This window comes from Carassius auratus, chromosome 19 (assembly GCF_003368295.1).
Source record: "Carassius auratus strain Wakin chromosome 19, ASM336829v1, whole genome shotgun sequence".
NCBI classification, from domain to species: domain Eukaryota; kingdom Metazoa; phylum Chordata; class Actinopteri; order Cypriniformes; family Cyprinidae; genus Carassius; species Carassius auratus.
This window is the reverse complement of record NC_039261.1, coordinates 23,873,136-23,899,946: the sequence shown is the minus strand read 5'-3', so window position 1 is coordinate 23,899,946 and position 26,811 is coordinate 23,873,136. Positions and strand designations below refer to the sequence as shown.

General features: G+C 38.1%; 3 protein-coding genes across 3 annotated transcripts; 2 read left to right on the top strand and 1 right to left on the bottom strand.

Annotated features, from left to right (window-relative positions):
- Positions 1-1,799: 1,799 nt before the first annotated feature.
- Positions 1,800-11,415, top strand: LOC113119871 (uncharacterized). Its single transcript, XM_026289584.1, has 4 exons — positions 1,800-2,524; positions 5,306-5,617; positions 7,232-7,549; positions 9,249-11,415. Exons 1-4 carry the CDS (start codon positions 2,203-2,205, stop codon positions 9,689-9,691), a joined length of 1,395 nt encoding a protein of 464 aa, XP_026145369.1. The 5' UTR covers positions 1,800-2,202; the 3' UTR covers positions 9,692-11,415.
- A 4,949-nt stretch (positions 11,416-16,364) lies between these two features.
- Positions 16,365-20,777, top strand: LOC113119870 (zinc finger protein 883-like). Its single transcript, XM_026289583.1, has 2 exons — positions 16,365-17,098; positions 18,750-20,777. The coding sequence occupies exon 2, from the start codon at positions 18,902-18,904 to the stop codon at positions 20,399-20,401; it is 1,500 nt and encodes a 499-aa protein (XP_026145368.1). The 5' UTR covers positions 16,365-17,098; positions 18,750-18,901; the 3' UTR covers positions 20,402-20,777.
- Positions 20,778-23,776: 2,999 nt separating this feature from the next.
- LOC113119890 (keratin, type I cytoskeletal 13-like) lies at positions 23,777-26,578 on the bottom strand. Its single transcript, XM_026289604.1, has 8 exons — positions 26,139-26,578; positions 25,970-26,052; positions 25,062-25,218; positions 24,773-24,934; positions 24,539-24,664; positions 24,384-24,458; positions 24,095-24,237; positions 23,777-23,978 (listed from the first exon to the last, which is right to left on the bottom strand). Exons 1-8 carry the CDS (start codon positions 26,535-26,537, stop codon positions 23,855-23,857), a joined length of 1,269 nt encoding a protein of 422 aa, XP_026145389.1. The 5' UTR covers positions 26,538-26,578; the 3' UTR covers positions 23,777-23,854.
- Between the last annotated feature and the right edge of the window lie 233 nt (positions 26,579-26,811).

Sequence of the window (26,811 nt, the reverse complement as noted above, 5' to 3'; positions counted from 1 at the left end):
TATATAGCTAGTCTATAGTTCTATCCTTAATTTGTCATTTTTAAGGGATCCATATTGAAATATTCTCTTATATATATATATATATATATATATATGAATCATTTAATTTCAATGTAAGTACTTTAATAAATAACTATTTAAAATAGCAATGTTTGGTGTGCATGAAGTTGTTCAGTGCTGCAGCTGTTAGACATCGCAGAAGCTTTTCTAACAGAAAATGACAAAACCACACTTTTATTTAAAACGTATTTTCAAACAGTCTTGACATGTTAACTGCATTATTTCTAAGCTGGCAGTTCCTATTCAAATTTGAATATGATTGTATCTATAAATAACTGTATGATATTGATTTGTGCTGTTATTTGCACTTCTGAACACTCACTTCACAAGTTGTAATGAACTTTAATCCTTGAATAAAAGCAAGATTAATAGTTGAATATTGAATGAATGGGACATTACGAAAAAGGAATGTGAAAACTGAATTCTTCCAACAGTAAAGAAATTTATTTTATATATATATATATATATATTATTTTTTTTGTGTGTGTTATAAAAAACTGTCTCCTTGATGGGGGACCAGTTTTCTCAAAAGTTCACAATCGATAAAATCATCTGTTCAAAATGAATCAACCTTAAAACAATCAACTATTGTCTTTTGTACAAGCAATTTTTATCTACAGAAAATACTTAATTACTTGTGTCTCTCTTTGGCCCAGTACACTAGCAGTTTAATAACACTGTGTTAGCGTGAGTGCCAGTCTTCTTCCTCTGCTGATAGGAACAGGGGCTGTGCTATATTCATGGCCACATGATGGAGAAGTTCTTTTCCTGCTGTTTTATAACTTCAAAATCTCAACAGATGTCATCAATAACAACAACAAAAAAAAAAAAAAGGAAGAAGAAGAAAACTTTTTTTTTTTTTTTTTACACATAATGAAATCAACAGCACTCCTGAAAGAATGTTTAATTATGTACAGTCACAGGAGATGAAGACTGCAGTCAAATTAGTAGTCTAAGAATTGTTTGTTTTGTTTGCTTGGATTTAGTTCGACCAAAAAACATTCTGTCATCATGTAATCACCCTCCACTTGTTCCAAACATTCTGTTGTTCATTTTGTTTGTGTGTGTGTGAAGATATTTTAAACAACTGTTGGTAACCAAACAGTTGATGGTGGCCATTGACTTGCATAGTTTTCATACTATGGACGTCAATGACTAGTCAACTGTTTGGTTATCAACATTTGTCAAAATATGTTCTTTTGTGTTCAACAGAAGAAAGAAACACTTACAGATTGGGACCAATTTGCGGTTAAATTAAAATTTTGGGGGGAACTAACCCATTAAAATGAAGCGTCTATCCTGACGGGGGCAGACATCTTTTACTTGCGAAGTGAATGAATGAGTGATATTTTTTTACAATGGCACCAATAACTGAAATATCCATGCTTTTTGTGGGTGTGGTCAATATAATGAATACTAATTACTTTTAAATTTAACATGCACTAAACACAAAAAAAAAAAAAAAAAAAAAAACATATTATATACACACCCTGGCAGCCGAGTTTCAACGCGCCGCACAACATGCCTTTACATCTGTAATCTAACGTGAATCTCGTCACGCCTTCCTCTTAGATAATGCAGCAGCGGATTTACCGTAATTAAATTAGAGGAGCGCATCGTAAACATTTTATTACAAGTGGCAATCCTTATACAATAAAATCGAAATAATACGCTAGACAAAAATAGCGCGTAACTGGATATAACTGTCAATAACGGAGTGTCTATAATCTACTTAGGAGTTTAACTGAATCGGCTCATTTATGCGCGCTACTCGCCTGCGACGTCGGATAAAACAACCCGTAAACAGCTCGGTTAAATTACTTGTATTAATCGTGTTTCCTAACGCACATTGCTGGGTTATATGCGCAAGACGTGTCCATATTTAGGGCAAAATGGCGTAGTGGTCGTCTGAGGCAAGATCGTTTATATGCTTGTGGACTATTGGACTCCCACTGCGTCTTGCCGAAGTGGAGTACGGTATTGCATACTGAGGGGTGTATACATCCACGATGCGTTTTGCGAGAAAGGGGTAACTGTTCGTTTCTAGGCAGTCGTTCTGGGGGACTTTGGTATATTTAACACTATTTTGGGAGGTGGGAAGAGGAAGAATGAAAGAGGTCTTCCAACGGAGCGATCTTAAACATGAACGGTGCCCTTTACATTTCGTTTTTCCAAGGTCAGCTGGAGTCCGCGCTGGAGCAGGTAGTGCAGCTCTCCGTTCAGGAAATCACCAACACTGTTGGGGCCACTTTGAATTCAATGCTATTGGAAACGGCCACCAAAGAGCAAGAAAACCAGCGTTTAAGGACGACCCTTCAGTCTCGTGGAGGGAACGGGACAAGCAATGCGTCTAAGGGAAAAACAGACACGAACGATGAAACAAAGCAACACACCCCCAGTCAAAGCCCTGAATGTGGCGTTCAGTCTGAAACACTCAGGCGAGAACAGAAAGCGCGAGCAGTTGGTAAGGCTATTTTAGTGCAAACCGTGTTTTTATTGAATGGAAATGAAGAAAAGGTGTTGGGTGTCTTGTTCAATAACCCGTGTTATTGAAACGCTCGTGTTTGCAATGCAAATGTGTCTCGATGACTTGGTGCGCAGTGGCGAGGTTTACAAAAACAAGGATATACACCATTTTGAACGGAAGAAGGAAGTCGTAATGAACTTGGTCTGCACCCATGGATTTCAATCCCCAAATTGTGGTTAAACGCCCCTGTACTTTAGAAACGTGGCAGGAGTAACCCTGTGGTTAAACCCAAGCTTTAGATGGTATCTCGGTTTTTGAGATAAAGTAGATGGTTTCTAGGTGGTCACTGGTTGACTAGTTCCTAAATCCGTCTTAACCAACTGTTTTCTTGCTGATCCAAGATGGTCTACCAGTTAGCACCAAGTTATGATAATCTTAAACCAACTGCAAGCCATCTACAATGCAAAACACAGCTACTAGAATACTTGTTTTATTTATGAGTCTAACTTATTTATTTAGATCTAACTTTTTTTTTTAAGCAATCATTTACTCTGTTGGAGGAAGAGTGCAAGTCTGCATAATTGTAAATGGGAGAGTGTAGAGAAGCAACACATTGTTTTAGATTGAATGTTTTGTCTTTGTTTAGTGCAACTGTGTGATTGAAGGATGTTTTTTGTCTGGTCTTTGAAATGAATCTTAGTCAGCAGTCTTCAGGCCTGTGTGGGCATGTATACATAGACCTTTTAATGTCTGGAGTATGGCTGACTTGTTGTGACTGCTGCCAATGGCTGGTTTGGGTGATGACGCTTCTGTCGTTGCGCTGCTTTTCATACTGTGGTGACGGTTGCATGGGGAGTGTGCCTTTGCCTTGCATCTTGGCCAATGGAGGTGGTTAGAAGAAGCCACACCCACCAGACCCTGCGGAGGGTATCCACGGTTGGGGTTTCAGTGGGGAGTATCATGAGAGTCTTCATCCTAAGCGGAGACTGCAGCCAAATCACAGAGGAGCCCAGTGATGTCATAGCTTGGTGTGTCAACATGTACACAAAGAGTTTATAAAAATAAAATAAAAATGCACCATTTAATTTGTTTGCATTAGATGCATCGCTAAAATTGAATGGGAATAGCTTTCTTATAGTCAGCACTAAGTACTCAACAGTAAGAATGGCCCTTTGAGGCCATTGTGAGATGCTTTCATCAGAATATAAAAACACATTTTTACAATTTAATATTTGCTATAAATAATAATGTGTAACTAATAAACTTATGTTGTCATTTTAGTAATTAGGACAGAGACAATTTTGGTGAAAACCTTATTGTTGATTTTATTGTGTTTTTAATGTTTATGAATGATTCATTTTAGTGCTCGTTATTTAAAATAAAAGCCTGTGAAATGACTTTTCTTTTTGATCAGTGTCACAGAGCCCTGTTACTTTCCAGCCTCTCCTCGTCATATAGATCAAATCAGTTGTGAAAGGATAAGGTCGGCATGCCCTAAATCTTTTTTCTTTTAATATTCTTTTCCATACTGCAATGCATCATATTACTGAAGTAAAATGGGGAGCAAATGGTATTTCATATCACCTAGAAAGTGCAGCACATTTTTATCATTAGTGTGAGCCAGTTTGCAAATTACATAGTTTAAGAATGAAGAACGAATATTTACATTATAATTTTCCAACATCACTAGTTTTTTTTCCCCAAGGTTTTTAGTTATTTATTTTTACTTTCTATGTTGCATCTGCCCTACTAAAATATTTTAGACCATTTTTAGGAAAACTTGACCACCTCTGTTAATATATAATATATTTGACAATTAGATTAATATTGTTCATATTTCAAGGCATTCAGGGACATTTTTGGATGTGGTTTTTCAGTTGTCTGATCAAAATGGGCTCCGTACAGTCAGGGAGGAATGCAGAGGACTGCATGCGGTGCATTTTAAAGACTGTATTTCTGCAGGGAGGCACATTTCATACAAGTTACAAGATCAGCGTCCAAATTGAAACTCAGACCTGCAACACTTTCTTCTGATTTGAATAAAAGCCACCGATACCCTGTCACTATAACAAGTGCTTAGGTAATTAGGTTGAGATTTGAGATTACTAAAGATTCCTCTCTTGTCCTAAAATACAGATTTCTGGAGATGCCTAAACCTTTTAAATCCTCAGACTGAAATACTTTGACAGTCTGTTGATCATTTGACAGTTTTGTGTTACGTTGGGTTTAAATAAATAAAAAAAGGATACATTTGCTCAGTTTGTGAATATGCTTAAAAGCATTATTATATCTGTATTATTTTTTGTTCTTAATAAATGAAGGATTTTTAGTAAATGTCAGTATACTTGGTTTTGCAGTGTGAGCTTCCTAATATGACCATCATAGGTTTGTACATACATTATGGAAGTATGCAGGTGTTATTATAGGTCAGGCTTAAAATACACCATTTAATTTTAAACAGTCCATCAGTTCCATTTCTGTATCAACAGACACGCATTTTTCTAAGATTGCATTCAGATTTTGACATAGCGTAATTGAGGCTTTAAATCTGAACTTTTCTTGCAGAAGATCTATACGAGAGAAAAGCAAATTAGTGTGATTCTCAGAAATGTAAGCTAGAGGCTTTATTTTGTGCCTTTCTCTGCAGTGTGTGGATGGTGCAGAGAGCGATTGGAGAACCTACAGGCTATAACTACCTGTTTGTGTCACAAGAACTTTACAGATGGATTTTTCTGAGTAAATATATCATGATGTCCCCCATTTTGTCTCCATTTTCAGGTCAGTTAAAATCTGTTATGGAGCATGTGCTGGAATTCGCCGTTTGTGAGCTGACTAAAATCGTGGAAGACAGCTTTGACGACCTGCTCTCGGAGTTCACCAAGAAGGAGCGGGAGAACCAGATCTTAAGAAAGCAGTTACAGGACAAGGACCTAGTGGGGGACAATGATACGCTTGCTGTGGAAACAGAGGACCGTGAAAACGACTCGGCCTCTCCGAGCAGTTCCAAAGCAGAAAAGAACGAGTCGAAAGGCCTGCAGGACCAATCACCCAAAAAAGAGTGGGAAAGGGAAAAAACGGAAACCACAAATGGTACAAACTGTTTTATTTTCTAGTAGTTGATAATTGGAATGTATGGTCAAAGGTTTGGGGTCTGTAAGATGCTTTTGAAGAATCATGCTCACCCACACAGGCTACATTTATTTGATTAAAATACAATAGCCTATAAATAGTAATACTGCAAAATGTTATAAAAAAGAAAAAAAAAGATATATTTTGGCATTTATTTCCTTTTATTAGACCAAGACAGATAATTGTCATTTATTCCTGTGTTGCAAATCTGAATTTTCTACATTTATTACTCCAGTCTTCAGTGCTTATTATTTTATATATAAATAATATTTTCAATGCTGAAAACAGCTGTGCTAATTAATTTCTTTTTTGTGAAAAGCTTTACATTTTCTTTATTTGAAGTAAGTTTTTTTTTTTTGCAACATTATACAATTTTTAGTGTCACCCTTAATCAGTTTAATGCATCCCTCCTGAATAGAATTATTAATTTCTTAAATTAAAAAATAATGTAATATAACCTAATGACCCTGGTAGTGTAAAGTTGGATATAATCACTTCTTTTTGTAGAAAGAATTTCCTCCAAATGAACTGTGCACTATGATAACATTGTTTATTTGCATGCGCTGTCCATGTTGCTTTAGCGATCTGTTCCCTAAACTAAATATGAAAATCAGGTAACTGTAAAAATCCGGTTTGTTTGATGCAGTTCCCTAATTTCAGGCTGGTTGTGGAGGGTTCACTGTTGTGATGTGGCTTACTTTACTGTAACTCTACATCATTCCTCTACCTGAAACCTGAAACGTCTCAAAATGAAGTTCACAATGTTCCTATATCTGTTATTGGGTATCAGGCTGGATATGCAACTGTTGTCCATCGCTTGTTTGATTGGCTTCTACAATCAATAAAAATGTACACAAATATTACTTTCTGTCCCTTTTCATGGGCAGAAATCAATTGCAGCAGGCTTTTGAGAATACAATGCAATTAGACTTTTCATAGAATGCATGTCTGTGCTAAAATATGACTTTGAGTTCATTTAGATATGGCTGGTGTGGAGCTAATGTTAAAAAGCTGATGTAAAATGCTGAGTATTCAGTATAACATAGGTAATATTACACCAAAATTGAATTTGCCCTTTTATTAAAGCATTATATTGGCCCGCCTCAGTTTGTTTAACAGCAGACAGACCAGAAACAAAAGCACTTTATTGTTTTGCCATCTGTTTCTTGAATTTCATTAAAAATTCTATTTTTTTAAGCTGTTATAAAAACAAAGCAGACCAGTTTTCAGACTGATAGCGCCTGCATTGCAGGTAATTATTGAATAAGACCCAGGTGTTTGTACTGAAATATGGTAATGTTTTTCAGTTATTATAACAATTTAATTTCATTCCAACTATTTACTGAAATTGCTTTCAAATGCAAAAATCACCTTTAAAAGCCAATTATATGTTGTGAATTTCAACACTACTTCTCTGGATATATTTGAATGTGAAATCAGCAAACAAATTTGGTTTCCCATTTCCTTAAATGTGTAACCCTACTTATTTAAATTAATGGATATAATTAAACCTGGAAAATAAATCTTTTTATGTTATTTTTTTTTTATCTTTATAATGTTTTTTTCCCCCAATAGAACCAGACAAGCAGACTGTCATTGCAGTGTCTCAGAACTGGGTGCCCATCCTGGACAAAGTCTTCGGGCAGAAGTGGTGCAGTGACCTCTGGCAGATCAAAGAGGTCACCAGCAATAAAGAGGAGTGCACTGGGCTGAGCTCGGGCTCGGTGACCGACATGGACAGCTTAATTCGAGAGACGCTCATGCCGTCTTGCCTGGCCACTCAGAGGAAGCTGGAGCTTGAGGTGGGCCAGCAGCCCTGGTTGCCACTTGACGATATGGAGGTTGATTCTCTAACCTCTGAGACTCAAGGCGTTCCTGTCATCAGCGCCACAGGTAGGCTGAGCTGTGCTGATGGTCTAGAATGCTCAGTGCTGGGTTGGAACTGATAACATGTAATCAAATTCCAAAAATGAAGTATTTATCATTAGAACATTTATTTCATATTTATTTTTTATATATTACATTTTAAAATGTGAATATTCAGGTTACTTTTTTATTGATTATATATAAACACAGTGGCAGTAAATTAATCATAATGTATTGATTCTCCCTAGTTTCTTTCCTTAAGTCCTACTGTGTGTTATTCATACCATTTAGCTTTGACTATGGCCCAATGCCAATTCTATTTTATTCCCCTTCCCCTCTGTCTACCCCTTCCCCTTGTCCCTTGAAACAGAGTGTCAAGGGATAGGGCAGAACATATTCCCCTAAGGATTGGGACACCACTACAGTGCCGTCACACGTCATCATCCGTCATCTAACTCTTACAATACATGCATATACTGGTGTGCTGGTGTGCATTAGAGTCTTTAATTATCGTTCTGTATTAATTAGCTGCTTACGGACACACACACACATATTGGAAATCGCGCAGCTCACACATCTAGGAGAAAATAAACTTTTCAACGCTGCCCCACGACTTTTATTTAATACAGTTTAAATACTGAATCGCTACATTATATTTTCCAGCAGCGATACATCGCTGTTTTTAAGTAAACTCACTCTAAAAAGATAAACGTACAGACGCGAATACACGCAACTTCCATTTCTCGCTCTCGCTCTCGCTCTCTCTCGCTCTCTCTCTCTCTCTCTCTCTCTCTCTCTCTCTCTCTCTCTGGCAGTTATGGCAGTTATCGCCCTGATCAGACATATGCTGTATCACTGTCACGCAGTCTGTAATATGACATTAGGAAATATTATTGATTTCTTGCCAACATTTCTTTGAGTAACATGACCATTAATATGAACTCAAAATTGAATGTAACATTTAAAAAATGTTAACTTTTAATTAAAATCTTTATTTATGCCCAAAAAAAGCTTACATTTACGTGTCTTTTTGTTCGCTGTAGCAGCCATGTTGAGATAATTCATACCCCTTCGTTTGAAGTGTGGTCCCAAAAAATCTTTAATTGAAGGGCTATCTGGCCCTACCCCTCCAACCAAAAGAGAAAGAGAATCGAGACAGGGGAAGGGCTATTATATTATTATATTTCTAATATTTCAAACCAGAATAAAACAATGTCATTGTCAGATTTCCAAGTGTTATTTTTTTGTCAGCCAAACTCCTTAAAATACAATAGGTTAGTTAATGTGAAAATAATTGAACAACACACGATTCACATGTTTACAGTTCTCTGATATCATGGTCAGGTTGACATCCAGGTTTTATTTTTAGTGTTCAAGTTTTTAAATAATTTTTGTTTTACATTTTTATGATTAAATTATTAGATTTTTCATTAACTTATAAAATCAGTGCAGTTCTTACATTAAGCCCAGTTTGGGAAATGCTTACATATATACGAGTATATGTTTAATGCATACATATATACGTGTGTATACATATATATATATATTACTTTCTTTGTAAAACAAATTGGATGTAAAGTAATCTAAAAAAAAGAATAAATTATCTTAAATAAGTGACCTAGCTTATGTCAGTAACAACTACAGTTTTTAAGTATTTTACCCAGCACTGAGTAGGGTTGTAATTTGAAATCATACCCACTTTAAGTCGCTGTCCTTGTATATACAGGTGACGACTCTCAAATCAGATCCTCGTCAATGTTGCAAAGACTCCTGACGCTTCCTTCCCAGATTCTTGAGGATGACGATGAGTCCATGGATGCCGTTCCCAGTATGGAAGGGTCTACAGATCCGGCCGAGTTGCAACTCTGTAAGGGCTCAAAGAGTGACCAGATGAATAAGAAAAAGGAAGAAGAGGAGGATGACGACGAGGAGGATGATGAAGATGGTGACGAGACGAGGGACAGGACCGAGTCCTTGAAACCCAAAGGTAGGAGAAAATCCCATGCTTGCAAAGAGTGCGGCAGGAAGTTCAGCCGAGCGCATCTTCTCCGAGCCCACCGACAAACACACGAGGAGATGCCCAACCGATGCCCACAATGTGGAAAGAGTTTCTCCCAGTCTTCAAGGCTCCAGTCTCACTTACGGACGCACACGGACAAAACGATATGAGAGTGCGAAGATGAAAGAAATTTAGGAGAATAGGAAGGGAAGTTTTCCCAGTGATTTTTGCTTCTGGAAGTGAGTCATACTTTAAAATTAATTTCAAGTACTGATAAAGGAAATGCAAGGAATCTGTAGCCTTTTTTGCTAGTTTGAAGGTACACTGAGGTAATAAGACGTCCGACAGAATTTAAGATGTTTTTACCTCCATTTAATTTCTCTATCTGTAGGGATTATTGGAAGAAGCAAATACCAGTAATAATAACAAGCTGTGTAAATATCAAAGTAGGGCTGCATAGACCATCACAATAAGGATAGAAGCATTTCCTTTTTCCATTGGGTGTTTTTTCATAATTCCAGTTTTTAAAGATTCTAAAAATTTGTAAATATTTTAAACCTGTTACATGAAGATGTTGTGGAAAAGGAATTCGCTAGTTAATAGGCCCATGCTTTTTACAACATTCTGAATGTGATCAAACGAACCAGAGATAGCATAACATGTCTCTTGCGATCGAATCAACCAGTTTTTCATATGTCCTTAATGACTTAGAACTCAACATGAAATACCTCTTATGTTAAGATGTCATACTGGATTTCTACATAATTAAAGTCTCGACTTGCATGTCAGATTCTAGATGTTTTCTTCAACTTTTTGCCATGGGATCGAGCCTAGGATTGACTTGAACTTGTACAATTGTCGTCGATTGCATGACGTGCACAACCAAGGATATCTTCAAGAGGCAAGGAGTCTGAGGACGAGATGGCAAGAAAATTGCATTGAAATGGTTATTGGAAAAAAACTTGAAGCTCCCAACTCTTCATATTCTCATTTCATTGACTTTAAAAGAGGATCCGATTTTCCTAGTATCCTCAACTAGAGTAGCGTCTTCCTTTTGTGTGAAGTGTTCACATGGCTCAACATCTAGAACTTGGAGAAATGGTCAGTTGCCGGTTTGTGAGATTTGGTTTCCCCAACATCGGTGGCATGTATCTGAATACATAGGCTTTTTTTTTTTAGGGAAGCCGTTATCTACCATTTCCAGAGAGTCAGATGGATCCTGCACTTACAATTTTCGCCCTCTATCGAAGGGATGTTGGTCCCACATGTTACGCACATTCCCACTCTTGACCCTGAATTTTTACAATATCTCTGTCAGTAATAACCATGTTGGGGAAAAAAGTACAAGGTGTTACTGTTACTTCTCGGGTCAATACCTCATCAATGGGACCATATCTTTCGGGACATCTGCAATATCAGGAGTTAAGGTCCTACTCAAAAAAAGAAGAAAAGAAAAAAAACGTTTACAAATGGAACGGGACTGGCCAGTTAGCCAGCTTATTATTTGATTATTATTTTATTTTGCTTATTTTATTTTATTCTACTTAATATGTCCCAAGGAAGGAAGATACCAAGAACTTGCAACCCAAAGATTACACTGAAAGGGAAAGTCGCGATTAGGCAGAAGCTGCGATTGTTATGCATATCTTTCAGTGAAGCACAGTTCTGTGATCAGTAGTAAATCTCCATCCGAAGGCTAGAGGGCGATCTCACACTGAAACTCTGATACCTAGGAAATCCCTATAGTGTTTGCTAGGGGTGTCCATGGTTAACCGATTAACCGATTAACTGTTAAAAATTGCATAACCAAGTTAAACATTTTGCTCGGTTAAGTGACGTCAATGACGCCAGATCGCTCCCAGACATTTGTAATGTCCACAAGAAGAAGTCATTTTTCTAATATGAAGCGGGCAAAGAAAAGTACAGCGTTGGAGCACTTTAAAATTGAGAGTGACGGGGCACAATGCAAGTATTGCAATACAGTGCTTAGATATACTTCAAGTACAACCTCGTTGTTGTAATCTCAACAGCCAACACCCGGGCATCATTAGGCTGGCGACACACTGGATCTGTGGCGAAAGCGTCTCAGCTGCGTGGCGTGTCTGTTTTTAATTCGGCTCCCATGTTAACAGGTTAGAGCTTGCCGACTGCCTGCGTGAGACGCGCGGCTCAGGCGCGGCTCGACGCGTGCATGCTAGAAATAGAACCGACGCCTTGTTGGAAGCATTTCCAGGCAAAATATAATAGGAAAATATGTTTATACATACATATGAATTCATGACATTTTGATATTTGAAAGTCTATAGGTTGACAAATTCAGATATAAATGTAATTAAAAAAAAATAATAATAATTATCGATTTGCAAATATTGTAACTTACCTGTCAAACATAGTCTTAGTCATAGCCTTAGCGAGGCGGCCGCGGAGCCTGCTTGTTACCTTCGCCTAAACACGGAAAGTTACATAACTATTACTAGAGCCTGTTCCTTTATAACATAGCCAAAGGTCGGTGTATATTTGCGTTATACATTTTAGGCTTATTTTCAAATTCAGATTGTGTTAGGGGGCGGGATTATTAGGCAGTTTTAATAGGACAATTTGACCGGAGAGATTAAATTTTGTTGGACATTTCATTTTTTTTTTCAGCCAATGTCCGGCAATTACCGGACAACGGAAACCCTGGCGCACATTATGGTTAACCGAGTATTAACCGCTAAGGGCCTCGGTTAACGGTTAATGAAAAACTTGAAAACGTGCAGCCCTAGTGTTTGCTGATTAAGCAGAAAAGATTTAACTGCTTTCATTGATTCAGTGTGACTAATAAACACACGACTTCGACAATACATGGTTTATCTGAGTTCATCTTATAATCATTTTTATTATAATAAAGTATATTATAATGCAATGCTAATCGACATAGCTATTATCACTGCTTAGATTACTATGAAATATGTTGTGTGCCTTATTCTGTGTAAGAAGCCACATTATCTCACAGAAGGATTTACTTCAAACACTCGACTGACGTTATGGAGTGAGTTAGGAGTAAATGTGGTATTTTCGGGTATTTTCAGATGGAGCAGCATTTACTACACCGAGCCGTAAAACAGCTTTCATAATCGCAGAACGATTTCTTAGATTTTTATTATCACGCGATTAATCGTCTGCGATTATGAACGCGATTCTTCATAGCTTGTCTGTGAACTACGGCTCTGTGTAGTAATTTTTTTTTTTACTACTAATCACAGAAAAGGCTTTACTGACAAGATGTGCATGACATTTGCATACGATTAATTGTGCAGCACTAATACATGCTCTTATAAGATTGTATTGTTTTTTTGAACAATTTGGGCCATTACATTTTACATTATGAATCTTAAACTTCTTTCAGATGTGATAAGTATCATAACTTCATTAGTACACTATAATGAAGTACTATGTTTAGTGCCTAGAGTTAACCATTCAATAAGCTGATCTTATAGGTGTTGCTGAAGATTGAGAGGCTAATTCATTGTTTAGCACCTGGCCTTTGTTTAAAAAAAAAAAAAAAGAAAAAGAAAAAAAATGACCAGAACTCTATCTTTCTTGTGCTTGGTGCTTTTACCTGAACAGTCAGCTCTAGATATTGTACTAGTTCTCGTAAATCGTTACTGCTAGTCAGATCTGACTACAATGTTAATATAACTGGGTATGTTTCATCAATTCAGACTCCAATGGTGGGAGTGATACCAGGAAGAGTTAGTTCACCCCAAAATAAAAACCCTGAGACATTTCTCAAATTATCTTACAGGTTTAGTTATACAGGTTCGAGGGTGAGTAAATAAAGTCAGATTTTCATTTTTGACTGCACAAGCCCTTTAAAGGGATAGTTCACCCAAAAATAAATTATTGTCATAATTTGCTTTGATATTTTGATAAATGTTGGTAACCAAACCATTGATGGTAGTTATAGACTCCCAAAGTATGGAGAGAATAATAAATATCAGAAGATGACATTGTTCAAAATATGACCTTTTGTGCTCAACAGAAGAAAGAAAATCATACAGTTTGGAACAACATGAGTGTGAATCAATAATGACAGAATATTTATTTTTGGGTCTCTTTGAGGAAATTTCAGCTCATGGATCCAAAACAGTAAAGAGGAACTGCTGATATTAGTAAGAGTGACAATAGTATGGTATATTTCCAATGTTTCTGGATTACACAATAAGCAATTTAAATGAATATTGAAGGACTTGAATTTTGCATTTGACTTAATGCCATGAAACGGCCCCATGTATGCCCATCTATTTATCACTATGAATTAAAGAACGTCGGCATGTAAAATCGCTCTGGTCCACAGATATTTATTCAGTTAGTGCTGGTGAATGTGTGATGCAGTCTCTTGTAAAAATGCCATTGCAGCTTAATGGAGTGTGTTTGTTTGTGTGTGTGTGCGTCTGCAGTCACTGACTTCCCTCGAAGTGCATCATAACTCAGTTGACCGGCATCGATACCCTTCACCTGTTCTTTTATTTATTTTTCACTTTTTGTAACCTTTTTTTATGAAGCAAAATAAACAGCATCTTTCTGCCAAACAGTCCGAAAGATGAGCTTTGTGATGCAGTCCAACATCCGCCCAGAGAACTGCATTGTTCTAACGAACTACTTGAGGATTTTAGTGTTTTGTTTTGTGTTATGCATGATGACTCCTTTAAGTGGTTTTGTTACTTTTTAAGAATCTGTATTGTCATGTATTGAACAGTACACTTGTTGTAACAGACCAATTGGATCAACTGTTTTCCATGGATCATGGTTAATAGTTTTCTGTTTTGTTATGGCATAGTAGCTCAAAATGGATGTGTAGAGTTCAGCATTTGACCAATAAATGCCAAGTATTACTTTTGTACCATTTTCTTTTTCTTTCCATTTTCTTTTCTAACTCCAATATATATTTTTGCACTGTTTTCCTGTTTCTCCACACATCCATACCTCAGTTCTGTTGGTATTTTGAAAGCATTGTTCAGTTAATTACCTCAGGACTCATTCACATTGTTTTAGGATATTTATGGTGAAAGTAGACCAATACAAGAGCTCTGTTAAATTTCGGTTTACATTCAGTAAAAAAATTTTGTATAAATAATCATCTCTAAATTGGGAGATAAGTGGTGGGGTGATTCGTGAAAATTTGTATTTAATCAATCTTGTTATTTTACAGTAAAAGCACATTATGATCCAGGTAATTATGAACCACATATACAGAACATCAATACTAAATCTTTTCCTTTCGATGTTGCACAAAATTTGGTCCTTTCTCGAAAGTCATTATTATTGGGAAGTTGTGTTTGGTTTTCTTTTTCTTAATCTTTTAGGAATGCCTGTTGTTGTAACCAGCATTTAATTTCTTCTACTTTTCCAACAACAACAACAAAAAAAGGATTTTACCTATCACTGAAATGTCTTTTAATGTGACTGGAAGTAGTTGTACATTTAGAATTATGGCAATACATTAAAAAGGTGGAATATTGCATCAATTACATGCTTTGTCATTTTTCATTCTCGGTCTTGAATTCTATCATCCACAAAATCTTCTTCGTTCATTTCTACTAGTGCTTTAGTAGAGCGAAGTGTTTATCTCTCAGCTGAGTTTCTGAAACATGTGGCTGACGTCACTATAAATTAATGTTTTTCCTAAACATTGATGCACGATTGCAAAAGGCAACCAATCAAACGGCCTTCGTTTTTTTTTTGTGTGTTTTTGGCTTTCTAATAAATTCTAAAGTCGTCCAGCTAGATGCAACTTGAAATTAACCTTCCTGTTTGATGTTATTGTGATATTTTAAGCAGTAACAGCTGTGTGACGCTTGCAGTTTGATTAGTTTCACTTGTGGAAACTGCTGCATGCTGCAGTCTGTCAGATGCACCTTCACAGCAAATGAATTAACTTACAGGATGAATATACAGTGTATGTGTTCCTATTTTGTTTTTAAAGAAGTAGTTAACCCAAAACTTCCAATTCTCAACCTCAGGCCATCTCCAAGATGAAGATGAGTTTCTTCATCAGAACAGATTTGGAGAAATTCAACAAACATCACTTGTTCACCACTGGATCATCTGGAGTGAATGGGTGCTGTCAAAATAAACAAACCACAAACATCCTCAACTTGGATGGCCTGAGGGTGAGTACATCTTCAGCAAATGTACAATTTTTGGATGAACCTTTCCTTATACCTTTTAACTTTTCTTCATCTAAAGCCAATTGAAATCCTCTCTGGCTCAATGCTGTAAACAATAAAGCATGAAAACTACCAAATGGTGAACTATTTTATGGGCACTGTGAAATAAGCTACTGAAATCTCTTCCCATTTAATGGTTATTGATTATATCTCTCATGTCAGCTCGTACTGCCTCTTAAACTTTTCAATTGGTTTCCTTGTGGCCCTGTTGGCACATTACCCACAGTTATGTCCTCTGTAAGATGTGCCTAAGAGCGTAATGAAGACTGATATCCCAGACTGCCTGTTATTCATGTTGAGAGCAGTAAGAACTTTTGACGATGCAAGATTTTTTTTGTCATGGCAAAAATGCACAGAACAACGCATATCAGTGGCTCTTTTATGTCTTTATTTGATTCAATTTCACTGCTTGCTCTTAATAATGGTAATATTTTGCAGAACTAAATAATATTTCCATTTATTATTAACATTTATTTGTCGTAACTCCATTCTAGAAAACAATCATATTTAGTTCCAATAGGCTAAATAAATGACAGATAATATATAAATACAATAAAATGAAAAAAAAAATTGTTTGTGTAGCTTATTTTTATTTGAAATGCATTACATTATACTTTTCCCCCATATTTCAATTGTCCTTAATAATTTTTATTTCATTCCGTTTCACATTTTCTCTTATCAGTGGTTATATTTCACATATGTGCTATTATGCATAATAGTTACTGACACGCATTAGATTTTTTTTAACAACCCCTTTGTCCTATGCAATGGAATGCAGGTCTCATCATTTACTTATCATCGATTAATGACAATCACGCGCCATCCATCACTCCATAACAACTGTGGAGTGCCAGAGCAGGTGATTCTCCTCTCAAGTCCTGAGCTTTTGTTTCGAGTAACTGCTGATGTCTTTTCCTTCAGATGTTGCATGATGATGATGATGATAGCATTAAATTAGCCAGAGAAGGAACGACACATCTGGTTGCGCAAAACACATTTTCTAAGCCTGTGCAGATGTTTATTGTATTCGTCTCGGCTTCGTCCTCGAATAACTCGCACGAAAACGAGCATTTGTAGGAAGTAAACAAAGTAGCTGCTCAGTGAACGGTACCGCTGCGCGCGCATTTACATTTTTACGACGGAAGTGCTACGGCTGAAACCCGTAGGAAAGCGACAACGGGAGTGAAAACGAAGCGGAATTAGTCAATGAGAGGGAGGAGAGAGCGAGAGAGAAGGAGTGTGTGCGACAGCCGACAGGGAGGCTGCAGGACGCTGGGGCCGAGGTGGACGTGGCGGGTCCGGCAGGGGTTTGATGAGGGTTCAGCTTATGGCGCGTTGATGGCCGCAAAAAAAAGCAATGAACAGGTAAAAAAAATCGCCGGGGCGTTCTCCCAAGCGATTTTATTCGCGCTCTACTGTTTTCATCTTTTTTTCCTCCTCCTGTCTCTCCTGATAAGTGGTGATGAGAGCGTGCATGAACCGCGCAAGTCATGCAACTCACCACGTACGCTCTACAATCGCTGCGAGCCTTTGCATTGTTATGCAAAGGTGAACGAGTCGATGTTTGCTTTCAGAAGTTGCAGCTGGCTCAACTTTCCCTCGTTCAGTTGGCTGATGCAGAGACGTTCAGCTACAAACAAGATGGCCACTGGCTCGCGCACGCTGAAGCTGTGGCATTTTTACCCTCCTGCCTTTGTATGTTCATCACCACCGCTGGAAACACCGAAACGCGCCCTGCATGCCGATATACCCGCTATTCGCAACCGGTTCTGTGTTTATATCGCATGCTCTCCGGTCCCTGGCGTCGTGGATTAAAACGTTCCCTCTTAAGAAAAAAAAAAAGATTTATTGTGTGCAAAAACGCCGCCAGATTCAAGAAAGGCAGCAGAAAAGTGCATGATGCGTGGCGAACTAGCGAAGCTACCTTGACTAGTTGGTTTAGTGTTTTCCATTTAGATCGAAGAGCTTTTGCGCCGTTTTACAACGCACATTTACGTCAAGTTTCTTTATATTTTTTTGTTGTCTTTGTTTTTCGCCGGCCTAAAATGTGTACTTTCACAATCAGTCGGCACAGGCAATTACACGAATGCCACGACGTTGTAATTATACATTTATAAGCTGGGATCCAGCTCTTTTGTTTGATTCCCTCACAGATTTGCATGGTATTTTTATTTTGTGCGACTTTTTAATAATAGATTATGATGGGAACATCTGGTTGTAATGTCCCTGCATGTGTCAGATTGACTTTGACATCTTGATGGGTAGATGCTTATGTCAGGTTATTGTTCTCATTCATGTATGATACATGCTGTAAGCAGATACACTACAAATGTAAGGGTCCTCCAGAGCAAAATTATACCAAGGGTTTTTGTAATTTCATGTTTTGCATAAAAATGTTTGTCACATACATTCAAGCCATGCAAGCAACAGCCATTATAAAATGACTTTTAAAGTACTGGCAAAATAACAAATTATGTGAATCAATGTATAATTGAGCATTACTTTAAATGCTTACTTCAGTCCTGCAAAAGGTCCATTCAAGTCATGTCGAAATAACTGCATTTGTAAGATCAGTGATTATCAAACATTACATAGAAAAGACCATACTAAATCATATAAAACCCAAAATTGCAGACTGGTTCAAATGTCAATTAAAATAAGTGTTAAGTCTGCTTTTGTGCTTTTTGTGATTGGATTTAATCTTCACCCTCCACAGAAAAGGTCTGTTTTCTGACCATAATTTGACCGTGGCATGTAATAATTGTGATGTTTGTTGGTTCTCTTTCATATTTAATACATTTTGCACTAGTGTCAAAAAATATACAATACTTGCATTATAATGAAATTTGAGTTGAGCAATAATACAACAATTTTAGCCCAATAAAATATGGGGAAAGTTTGGTTCCATTGTTTAAAATATTTTGCATAGTTTTACGATTTTGTATCTAAATAATGGAAGATTAATTTGGTGTTTAAATGCTGTGCAATGAATTTTGTCTTTTATTTCCCCATCCAGGAGCCAGGGGAATCACCGTTGTTCCTAACCCAGGCCAGAGGTTGTCAAAGTTGACAATCCCCAATCAGGAATCCCGCTTTTATTTGTGTGAAAGTAAAGTATAATACTCATAACAGACGATTCAGTCGGGCGGTGGAGTAGTTTCCACCAGGATGGCAGAGTTGGAGACAGAATGCATCACTTTAGGACTAAACAATTTGGTGTCGGAGTGCGGCACGCCGCCGCCGCTTGACCCTTTACAAGCAGAGTGTACCACGCCAACCCTGACCATGCTGTCGTCAGAATGCAGCACGCCGACGCTCAGCTCGCTGGCCTCCGAGATCGTGGAGCCCATGGCTATGCTGCCATTCATCAAAAGTGAGCCCGACCTCGACCCCATCTGCACGGTTGACCTGTCTGTGATCCAGCCACTAAGCACGGCCGAGCTAGGATCCGAACAGATAAAGATGGAGATCAGCGGCCTGGACTACATCAAATCGGAGCACCACAGTGACCTCCATTCCTTCCACAGCACGGAGCTGGACTCCTACAAGTCACACTACGAACCCAGTCTGGTGTTCGACTACATCACTCACGTCTCAGACAGCTTGGAGTACATCAAGTCAGAGCAACATTCGGACCTCTACAGCTACTACGCCAGCGAGCTCGGAGCCATCAAGACCGAGTACGAGCCTAACCTCATGTCCAGCCACATCAAGACCGAGATGAACGGCTTGGAGTCCATTCACATGGCGGAGCTGCGCACCGAACTCAACAAGCTTCGGCCCGAAACCGTAATCGACGGCATGGGAAAAATGGACTCGGATTTCCAATCGGGAAACCTTTACGAACTGACGTCCGTCCAGGTGAGCAAAGCAACTGGCGCACACAACCAAACCAGCACAAAAGGCCATGCGCCGACTCCACGCAAACCTCGCAACCTCACAGGTGAGAAGCCATTCTCCTGCACTCAGTGCGGGAAGAACTTCAGCACCCTGGGTAACCTGAAGACTCACCAACGCATCCATACCGGCGAGAGGCCTTACACCTGCTCCCAGTGCGGGAAGAGCTTCGGGCAGGCCGGTAACTTGAAAAGGCACCAGCTCATTCACACGGGGCAAAAACCTTACACTTGCGCACACTGCCCGAAGGGTTTCACCAAAGCGGATGATCTCCGCTCGCATCAGCGGCTGCACACGGGCGAGAAGCCGTTCAGTTGCGCCGAGTGCGGTAAGAGCTTCGGCCAAACGAAGGAACTCAAAGCCCACCAGTTGAGCCACACAGGAGAGCGGCCCTTTTGCTGTTCGCTGTGTGGCAAGAGCTTCACTAAAGAGTCAAGTTACCGCAATCACCAGCAAATCCACACAGGCGAGAAGCCCTACAGCTGCTCCCAGTGTGGCAAAACTTTCAGCAATTCAGGGGTCCTCAGAACACACGAGAAGATTCACTCCGGGGAAAAACCGTTCGGCTGCACCCAGTGTGGCAAAAGTTTCGGTCGCTTGGGACATCTTAAAGCACACCAGCAAATTCACACGGGCGAACGGCCGTACACTTGCCAGCAGTGCGGGAAGAATTTCAGCCAATCAGGTCATCTCAAAGCACACGAGCAGATTCATAAAAGAGAACGGCCCGATCTTAGCAGTGGCAGCAGTGGCAGTAACGATAGTAGCTAAAAGAAACCTCAATATGTCTCAAAAGTATTACTTTTTTTTTTTTTTTTTTTTTTTTTTTTCTATAAAAGCTACAATATATATAAATATATTATAAAATATATATGTTTCATTATGTTTTCATACCTTACGTCTCCTCTCCTTTTCTTAATCTTTTCTTTTGGGTACATTTGTGACTGATTTTCTCTTATGAAAGTGTCTCTGTTTGGGATCAGTGAGCTTACAGAGTCTTTGTATCTTGTCTGATCTGTGTCGTAGTGAGTGCCATTCTAGTTTCTTTCCTCCAGTAAAATACTCAGTGTACACGTTTTATTGCTAATATGTAATTCTTAAACCATGTACTGGAATGAATTATTAAAGAAACTAATGTAAAAAACAACAACAACACACATCTGCTGTTATTTTTTAATTTAGAATTCATGGAGTTCCTGTATTTCCATTCTGCATTTGAAGACATTTCTCACCCATGCCTTTATTTACAGCAGTGGCAGATACATGCTAATGTAGATTTAACTTGTGCATTTATTTATTTATTTGATTTAACAAGATATATGGAATACTTATTATAAAAGGGATAGTTATCCCAAAAACCCATTTCAGAAGAAGATATTTGGAAGAATGTTGGTAACCAAAAAGTTGACCATAGCCATATGATGAGAAAAAGTACTTCAATGGTTTGGTTCCCAACACTCTTCAGAGTATCTTCTTTTGTGTTCAACAGAATAAATAAACTCTTACAGGTTTGGAAACCTTTGGAACCTTCGTTCATATTTGGAACACAAATCAAAATATTCCAAGCTCTCTGACCCTCCCATAGATGGCAAGGATCCTAACATGATCAATGTCCAGAAATGGAGTAAGGACAATGTTAAAATAATCCATGTGACGCCAGTGGTTCAACTGTAATTTTACGAAGCTACGAGAATACTTTTTGTGCACAAAACTAACTTTATTCAACAATTTGTCTCCTCTGCGTCACCTTGGCACCATTTTGGAGAGTATCACATACGTATGCAACTCATGTACACTGATACGTTGTTCACGCATGTGATCCTCTCCAAAATGGTGCCAGAATGACGCAGAGGGGACGAATGTCCTTACTCGGAATTCATCAAAAATATCTTAATTTGTGTTCTGATAATAAACGAAGGTCTTACAGGTTTGGAATGACATGAGGGTGAGTAATTAGTTACAGAATTTTCTTTTTTTTGGGTGAACTATACCTTTAAGGCTGGTGTGAGTTGCCTGCTTTGTCATATAAATAACTTAATGATTGTTAAAGTGGCTATTTTGGGATTTATTGAGTATCTCATCTTTGACTCTTGCGGCATCAATTCAACTGTAAATCAAACAACTTGTGCACCTGTAGGTTTTGGGTTACCTCCAATCCAGTAAAAACTGGATTACATAGATGTAGATAAATTTAGGTGGTAGAAGAACTGTAGCTTCTTTTTCACTTCTTATTAGGTCTCAGTTGCTGTTTAAACGTTTTGTGATTTTTTTTTTTTCATATATATTTACATGTCATTCTTATGAGTCAGGAAATGTTTAGAACAATTTGTTGACTAGTTCAATCATCTCTTTGGAATTTCTTAAACCGAGGTGTTTGTTACAGAAAAACAGGGAATGAACATGTGTTTTCAATCAAACTGGATTTTAAAAGTAGTTAATCAGCAACACAAAGTAAAGTTTAATAGCTGCAAAAAAAAAAAAAAAGTTCTCAGCTGTGGAGTTATTTTGGAGTAAAGAAACTGGCTAATTGGATATTCGCGTTTAAATAAAAGCAAACTGCATTCTTCCAAGAATTTAAGTTAGAAATAAAATATAATCTCTCTTTCTCCCCATAAATATTAATTTGCGGCATTGATATGTGTTTATTTTAATGTAATTATGTGGGTCTGCACGTTTTATCTCCAGCACTGATGATATTTGCAGGTCCTTTGAGAGTCACTGAACTTGTTTTGTTTGACTCCAAATAGTTATTATGGATGTTTATCACCTAATTGGTGTCCCAATAGTCTCCTCTTTCACAAGGGAGCCAGTCTAAAGTAGGCTAAAGTAAATTTAGCACAAACTGAAAAGAGCTGGAGCTCCCCCCCCATAGCTGTGCGTAGCTTAAAATGACAGTTTGTGGCAACAAGGATGTTGACATCTTTAAGTCAAGTAAAACTCAACATATGGTTATTTTTATTTTGCAGGCAGTTTTTATTGTCCGTGCATGGCTTGTGTAAGTACTTCAGCTTCATTAATGCTTAATGATTCAGACGTGTAGGGAACAGTTAAATTAGCTGACAGTAGCTTCAAGTTTAAGGATGTGGACTGATAATAGAAAAACACAAAGGCTTAGTTCCCACTGAACTCCCAGCTGTTCCAGGGTAATTATCCATGCAGTTAGTTAACTAAATGCATCTTTGAGGAGTTGTTGCGTACAAACCAGAATGACTTCAAGCTGTAATTGACCTAGCATGGTTTTCTGAGTCAGATCTGTATTCACTGCTGGCTGATATCTATGGTATTTTTCAACGCTGAATGCCACGAGGATACAGCCTTCTGAAGTGGACTATAAGGTGTTTTTAATCTAAAAACTGCCATTTAAATGTTTCATACTCACCTAAAAGTGATGCTTGATTTCCCAAAGACGTGAAAACGGTTATTAACATTTGTAGGAAGCAATCGTCTCAATTTCATGTTCATATTCAGGATTTTTGGGTCAGCCACCAGAGTTCGCTGTCACCTCAGTATTAGAGGTTTGTCATCAACACTACTCATAAGATAATAGAAACTGTAAAAACGTTTTTACTTTGAAATATTTTGTCTAATAAGTCGAAGTTGGCTTATGTATCTTTCCCAAACGTCAGTTCTAACTAGCATAACTGTGTTTTTATTTTTGTGTGGCTTTACAGATTTAACTCTGGACGTGTATTATAATCAAATTACACGTGTATTTGAGACTCAACAGACTGTAAATGTTTAGAAGTTGTTCATGAAGCACTGTTAATGTCTCCTAGACAGGTTTACTTGTGAACATCAAGGATAAAACATTCGACATTCAAGCTCCACCTGTTTTTTTTGGCATATTAATTACCATTTGAGTAACCAGAGTTTTACTAAAAAATACCATGATTAAACTATTTTAGAAAATTTGTAATAACCATGGTTTAACTATAGTAAAACGTTTTTTTTTTAAAAAAAGTAAATGATAATAGATGGAGGATTAAAAAGAGATGTGTAATTATATTGGCTTCCATATAGACTGAAATACATACTTTCTGCATATTAAACAAAAAAGGGAATTTAATCACTTTTAAGATGAAGTAGTCTTGACTTAATATGCATAATTTTATTAAAAAAATAAAATAAACAAAAACTCCAGCAGAATAGAGTTTAAATGATGCTTTATTTTATTTGGTTTTCAGATGTGTGCTTGGTGCAAACACAAACAGGCATCACAGCCGATCAAAGTATGCGTCTGTCAGACATGGTTGAGGACGTGGAGCTGGAGACCACTTTTCCATCTACAACCTCTTCCACAACTGTGATGACTTTTGTCCTCGAGGTGGAACTGGAGGTTGTTTTGACACTGAAGAGGAAAAACAACAGTTATGAGGCTTTGAACTAATAGTAGTGAGTTCCTGTGACATTTAACCTGCTTTTTGAACGATTTGGATCTAACTGACAGGGAACAGATCAACTCACGTGGTTTCTCCATCCAGAAGTCTCCTGTACTCAGCGATCTCCATCTCCAGTCTGGTCTTGATGTCCAGGAGTATCTGGTACTCCTGACGCTGGCGCTCCAGGTCCGCACGGAGGTGGACCATCTGCTCTTCCAGGACGGTGACCTGGGAGCACAAAAAACAAATGGTTTTGTGTCTTTAAAACTTTAATTATTTTTAAGATGCACTGCAAAAAAAAAGACATACAGGTTTGGAATGACATAAGGGTGAGTGAATGATATATCAGTTTTGTTAATTGCAAATCTACTCACCTGATGTTGGTAGCTGGACAGCTTCATGGAATAACGACTCTTGGTGTCATTCAACGTGGCCTCCATAGATGCTTTCTACAGTAATAAGAACATGCTAATTCAGAATAAAGTCGCCCGAATAGTACTACAGAAATGGCCAGTTCCATATCACTGACCATGGCTAAGAGGGACTGGAGTTCGATTTCCAAAGACTGTAGTGTGGATTTGAACGTGTTGATTTCAGTGCGAGATGTTTTCAGGTCTGTGGTGCTGGTGGAAACTTCTTGTTTCAGAGTTTCCGTCTGAAATAAAGAGAAGAGAGAGATTGCTTAGCTTAGTTGAAACGAGCTGTCTCACACCATGAAAAGGCTCATTAATAGTCTGTCCCTGTGTGTTTTGAGACATCTCACCTTTGTCTTGAACCAGTGCTCCAGATCTCTTTGGTTTTTCGCTGTGACTGCTTCGTAGTGCTCCCGGATTTCAGCCAGGATCTTGGTGAGGTCTTGCTGTGGAGCTGCATCCACCTCGACGTGAACCTGTCCACTCATTTGTGCACGTGCGGCCAACAGATCCTAGGAATATATTCATATTCATGTCGAGTCTCAAGTAACCTCCCTGATTCTCAGGTCAGTGTATCTTATTTTAAGGTTACATATGTTATTCTATTACTATATACATTTTCGCAAATTCGTTATGTACCTCCTCATGATTCTTCTTCAGATAGACCAGCTCCTCCTTCAGCCCGTCGATCTGCACGGTGAGGTCTTTTGTGGTGATGTTGAGCTCATCAAGCACCCTCTTCAGGCCGGCGATGTCTGCTTCCACGGACTGACGCATGGCCAGCTCGGTCTCATATCTGTCAGAAACATGCTCTAGTTTACTGCAAAACGCCCACCTCCAAACTCAGGTAAAACTGATGCATTGCAACACTCATGCTATTCTATACATACTTTACTATTTATAAATAATGTCTGCAGTAAACAGTTAACATGTAAAACAATGCTGTCAGTGATATAGTCACAGATATAATATTATCTCTCAAAATGGCATGGTATAACATGAAACCTTTTGGGTTTAAATATGAGACCTCCATTCTTATTTTAGTATCATTGAGATAATATTAGTTATTATTAATATTTAAAAAACAATTCTATTCTTTATTTTAAAGTTTTAGTAATTTTGATGTTTTTGTCATTTTTATTAGTTTTTGTTTTTTAAATGTCTGTATAGTTTTTTATTTAAGTCATAGTAAATCAAGCTAAACTAAATGTAAATGAGAAATGTTGCTTTGACTTAAGTTAAAATTCATTTTATTTTAAGTAAGTTTTATAATTTGATTTGATTTGATTGTACTATAATAATTCTGGAGACCACAAGGAAAAATCCTGCAGTTTTGCATTGTCCTGTTACAAATTATTTAGTTTTAATCTTTGAAGAAAATGAAACATTTATTCTGTATTCTATACAGAATGTGTTTAAATAAAATTGATAAATAAATATCATAAATCTCCTTTTCTGCATAGTGCATTATGTTGCTATGAGTCGATTTTCTTCTATGCCTGTGTTGAAAACATGCAGTAAGCATTGAATCTGCTGGAAAGACTCACTTCATTCTGAAGTCATTAATGGCCAGGCTGGTGTTGTCGATGCTGAGATGGATTCCACCCTTCAGGTGAATGGCTGCCATGATCTGGACATATACACCAATATAATTGTTTTATGTATATATGTAATTTTTTAGCTCTATATTAGGATCTTTCAAAAAACATTAAATACCTTAGCCTGAAGATCCTTTATGGTGACAAAGTGGGCACTGTGGTCACGAGCAACAGGGGAGGCTTTGCCGTCTAGGAACTGGCGGATCTTGAGCTCCAGATCAGCGTTGGCCTTCTCCAGTGAGCGCACTTTGACCAGGTAAGCAGCCAGACGGTCATTGAGGCTCTGCATGGCGAATTTCTCATTGCCAATGATGCTGTTGTCTGCAGATCCTGACGCGCTGAAACCGCCGACAGAGTAAGTGGCCTTGGAGATGCGGACCCCTGAACCTCCTGCGCCAGCATACACGCTCCCGGCTCTCGCGGTGCTCATGCGGCTGCTTCCCACGCTGGACGTGGACATACGCGTGGAGCCGCTGGAGGACATGTAGCTGCTGCGGGTGGAGTAGCTGGAAGCCATGTTCTGTCTGCGTCTGCTCTGGCAGGTCAGTAAATGAAGCAAGGAGAATGCCAGCGTCTTTTATAGAGTGAATCTGAATATAAGACACAAAGCCTGGAATCCCATGCATGTCATCTCACTGCATTCTTTGGAATGATTCCAGCGACCTTTAAGGTCACACCTAAGGTGAAATGTAGGGTAAAAGACACAGTTAGCAAATCTTTCAGCTTCTGTTTGACTTTCGGGTGCAGTAATGATAGTGCAAACACTTTGAAAAAATAAAAAGATCACTGAG

What these genes read in the sequence shown, in the direction of transcription:
- LOC113119890 (XM_026289604.1), bottom strand. Translation starts at nt 26,537, where the DNA reads ATGGCTTCCAGCTACTCCACCCGCAGCAGCTACATGTCCTCCAGCGGC. An exon ending in ATTAATGACTTCAGAATGAA is followed by an intron (nt 25,219 to 25,969) that starts GTGAGTCTTTCC and finishes TGTTTCTGACAG; the next exon opens with ATATGAGACCGAGCTGGCCA. An exon ending in TCCAGTCCCTCTTAGCCATG is followed by an intron (nt 24,459 to 24,538) that starts GTCAGTGATATG and finishes TTATTACTGTAG; the next exon opens with AAAGCATCTATGGAGGCCAC.
- LOC113119871 (XM_026289584.1), top strand. Translation starts at nt 2,203, where the DNA reads ATGAACGGTGCCCTTTACATTTCGTTTTTCCAAGGTCAGCTGGAGTCC. An exon ending in AAAAACGGAAACCACAAATG is followed by an intron (nt 5,618 to 7,231) that starts GTACAAACTGTT and finishes TTCCCCCAATAG; the next exon opens with AACCAGACAAGCAGACTGTC. An exon ending in TCCTGTCATCAGCGCCACAG is followed by an intron (nt 7,550 to 9,248) that starts GTAGGCTGAGCT and finishes TTGTATATACAG; the next exon opens with GTGACGACTCTCAAATCAGA.
- LOC113119870 (XM_026289583.1), top strand. Translation starts at nt 18,902, where the DNA reads ATGGCAGAGTTGGAGACAGAATGCATCACTTTAGGACTAAACAATTTG.